The following is a 3,970-nucleotide window of genomic DNA, read 5'->3' on the forward strand; positions in this document are numbered from 1 at the left end:
ATTATTCCTGATATTAGGATTAGCTTTATTCTCCAACAGTATAGTCACCAGTCTCACAGAACATACAAGAACTGCATATAGTAGTGGAGTATTTCCATCCTAAATTAATTAACAGAGGAACAGGGTACACACAGTAATCTACAATGTATGTTTATGCATAATATGCCATGCATAGCAGTTACCTTATCTTTAATATTGACATCAGCTTTTCTTGCAAGTACCTCAAATATACTAATTGATTTGTCCAACATGTGCAGTTTCTTAAAAAACAATAACAAGACAAGCAATTATGTACTTTGTCATAAAAAGCAACAAAATACAATATGAGTCCTGTGACATAATTTGTAATTATGCATGACAATAAATGGCTAAAAGCATGCATGCTATAAGGCATGGCTATATGACTCTAAAAGAATCAATAACAAATAGCTAATGGTCAAGTTGGTAACTCATCCATTTACAATAATTAAAACATTAATAAGCAGAGTGCCGTTTAAAAGTGGTGAATTAAACTAAAATATATAGTGTGGTAATAACAAAGCTTACAATGGTGTCTACAGCAAAGTGTAGGATACTTCTGTTGTCCTAGATAGTTATAAGCTCATGTATTAAATTAAATTAGCTAACTTTATCACAAATATTTGGATTAGCTTCACAATTATAAAGTAAATGTTCAACAACAGGTTGATTTTTAGTTTTAAAACCATAATGTAATGGGGTCATTCCATCCTAAATTATGATAAAAACTAGTCAAAATGTGTTCCAATAACTCACCAAATCTTTGCAATTTACATCAGCATTATGATCGACTAGCATCTGAATAATAGTAATATTGCCTTTTTGAACTGCTAAATGAATTGGTCTTGTTCGGAACTATGATACAATAAATAAATTATTAAAATTGAATAATTATTTCACGTACAAAGTCTTTGCAGTTGGTATCAACTCTTCTTTTTCCATTAAGAAACAGCTCAACAACATCTGTGTACCCATATTCTGCTGCATGGTGTAAGAGTGTCCGCCCATCCTTATGGGGCACACAAAAATAAGTTGTAGACAGCATACATTGACTTACATTCTCATCAACACATTCAGCTAGGTCAATATCATTGTTCTCAATCACAAATTTAATAGTAGAAATTAGACCAGCTTGAGTAGCAAATTTCATTGCAGTCTATAAGGTACATTAATTCCTGGTACATACTCTAGATTACTTACATTTGTCACAGGGCATCCTTTTTCAACTAATAGTTTAGCTATTTTTTCATGACCTTCTTTGACTGCAACATCAAGTGGACTCCATTTGTTCTGTAATAAACCATTGACAAAATGTAATTCAAGTCGAAATAGTACAGAATTGATCGTGACTTCATAAATTTTGTGAATTATTATTATGGTAAAACAAACTGCTTGTAAAATTATTTCTAACACAATCTAAAGTGTTCCAACTTTTCAGCTTGCCCAAACCAATAAATGAGTAATTTTTAAGGATTTTAAATTATTTTGCAGAATTTGCATTTTGAAATTTTATTTACAGAATGATTAGAACTTTTGTTGAATTACATGTAGTTATTAAAATAGCTAATTTTGTGGTAATTATTCTGTGTAAAAATTATGAATATTGTTGTCTTGTCTATTTAACCTGATTTTTGCGCAACTAGTTCAAAAGTTCTGAGTTCTGATTGTTATTTGATAATAAACTGTTAAATTATAAACTGTTAAGTTGTTTATTGGTGATAAGATCCTGCTAACAGGTTATGAGCCCAGGCATACTGTGCTGAAAGAGAGAACTATTCTAGTGTCAACAAGTCCTGAAGATAATCCTACGTATCTATAGATCCATTATAGTGATGGCTGAAGCAGAAGCAAAATGGTAAATTGGAGGGAGCCAACTGGTCTGCCTGGAAGTTCCAGATGAAACGCTTGCTGCTAGCCAAAGGGTTATGGGGACTGGTTGATGGAACAGAAGTTCTTGGCAGGGGAGCAAATGCCCAACAGGAGGCTGACTTTAGGAGGAGATAGCAAAAAAAGTTCTTCACGATTGCTCTCTCTATTAGCTCATCCCAGTTGTACTTGATCACCTATTTTGAAGGACCTTGACCAGCATGGCGAGCTCTGTGTGACCACTACGAGAGAGGCATGTTAGTAAACAAGCTGTTACTAAAGAAACAATACTTCAGGATAGAAGAAGGCACATTGGCAAACAAGCTGTTACTAAAGAAACAATGCTTCAGGATGGAATTGAGAGAAGGTGATTCCATGGATAAGCACCTTAAAGAGATGAAAGAGCTTACTGGTAACCTTGCAGCACTCGGCGCAGCAGTAGCAGAAGACCAGGTTGTTACACTCCTATAGGGAGTTTACCTGCCAGTTACTTCACACTAAAAAACCCAAGACAATCTCAATCTAGGCTATGTTCAGCAGTGCCTGATACATGAGAAAAGAAAGCAAAACAGAGATTTTGGGTCACATCAAAGTGATAAGAGGATTGGTAGCAATGGATTGTGGTATCAGCAATGCACAGTGGTGAGCATTGAGATCCCAAGAAGAAGAATAGGACATTTCCGTAAAGACTGTCAAAAGGAGAGTCCTCATAGTGACTGCAAACCAAGGCATAATGTGAAGCAAGCAAGGGAAGACACACCCAATACAGTGACTCCTTTGAGATGGAGTCTTTTGCACTGGATCGCCAGATTCTTCCTGACAAAGTAGATGGTTAATTGATTTGTGAACTACTAGTCACATAATCAACTCGAGGGAACTGATTTTCAATTACTATGAGCTGAAGATGTTGCAGAGAGTGAGCTTATAGGGGATAGTTATGCTGTCGAAGCAGTTGGCATAGGGAACATACAGGTAACAATGACCTTCAAGGTTAGTAAACACAAGACGTGTTATGAAAGATGTCCTATACATGTACCCAAGCTTATGTATAATTTATTCTCTGTGAGGGTGGCAGCTTCAAAGGGAAATAGTATTAAATTTGGAAGAGGAAAATGCTTGATAAAGGATAAAAATGAAAATTCTTTGGGTATGGGTTATTTGGAGAAAAAGCTGTATATATATGCTAAGTTGTGAGCCCATAGTGCAAGAGTATGATTCAATACCATCTCAGAATAAGTCACAGATAATTGACTTGTGGCACAAAAGGCTTGGGTATTTAGGGGAACAGCAAATGAGAGAGATATATAGTTGCTAATATTCTCAAATCAGAAGGTTTATCCTTTTGTGAGCCCTGCGTAGAAGGCTAGCAACATAGAAAGCCATTTCAATTGTTAAAGGAAATAAGATCTACAAGAAAGCCACAGTGCATTCACAGCAATGTGTGTGGGCCAATGCCTACTGAATCACTGGGTGCATGGGAAGAAGTATTTTGTGTCCTTCATTGACAACAACACTAGAAATTGTAGCATTTACTTAATGAGAAATAAGTTGGAGGTCCCAGACAAATTCAAAGAGTTTGAAGCCATTGCTTGTAACCAGACTGGCCTTAAGATTAGTACCTTACATTCAGACAATGGGGGTGAATATCTATCTAATGATTTTGAAGAGTATCTAAAGGGAAAAGGCATAAGACACAAATGTACCATTCCTTACTCTATTGCTCAAAATGGAATGGCAGAGAGAATGAATAGAACTACAGTGGAATCAGCTAGAACCATGATTAGCTGTGCTGGACTACTTCAAAGCTACTGGAGAGAGGCCGTGGTTACAGCAGCTTTCATAAGGAATAGAATTCCCACCATAACTTACAAAGAGAAGGTGTTGCCATATGAAAGGTGGTTTGGGAGGAAGCCTGACCTCAGTCCTTTGAAGATATTTGCAGGGTTGTGTGGCCTATGCCCACTGCCCACATTGCCAAGTGCACATTGCAGACTGCAAGAGAAACAAATTGGATAAGAAAGCTGTGAAATTGAGATTTGTGGGCTACTGTTCAAAGTCTAAAGGTTACGGGTTACTTGATGAGAAA

General features: G+C 36.4%; 1 protein-coding gene across 1 annotated transcript in view; it reads right to left on the reverse strand.

The window, feature by feature from the left end:
* LOC109582238 (ankyrin-3-like) overlaps window positions 1-3,970 on the reverse strand; it is a 10,172-nt gene that overhangs the window by 2,063 nt on the left and 4,139 nt on the right. The window contains exons 4-11 of the mRNA XM_019996889.1: window positions 1,219-1,308; window positions 1,076-1,174; window positions 923-1,027; window positions 775-873; window positions 628-729; window positions 547-585; window positions 183-260; window positions 1-99 (exon numbers count right to left, since the gene is read on the reverse strand). Coding sequence (XP_019852448.1) covers window positions 1-99; window positions 183-260; window positions 547-585; window positions 628-729; window positions 775-873; window positions 923-1,027; window positions 1,076-1,174; window positions 1,219-1,308 — 711 coding nt within the window. The remainder of the gene's footprint in view (window positions 100-182; window positions 261-546; window positions 586-627; window positions 730-774; window positions 874-922; window positions 1,028-1,075; window positions 1,175-1,218; window positions 1,309-3,970) is intronic.

The sequence above is a fragment of the Amphimedon queenslandica genome, unplaced genomic scaffold (genome assembly GCF_000090795.2).
Source record: "Amphimedon queenslandica unplaced genomic scaffold, v1.1 AMPQUscaffold_13394, whole genome shotgun sequence".
NCBI classification, from domain to species: Eukaryota; Metazoa; Porifera; class Demospongiae; order Haplosclerida; family Niphatidae; genus Amphimedon; species Amphimedon queenslandica.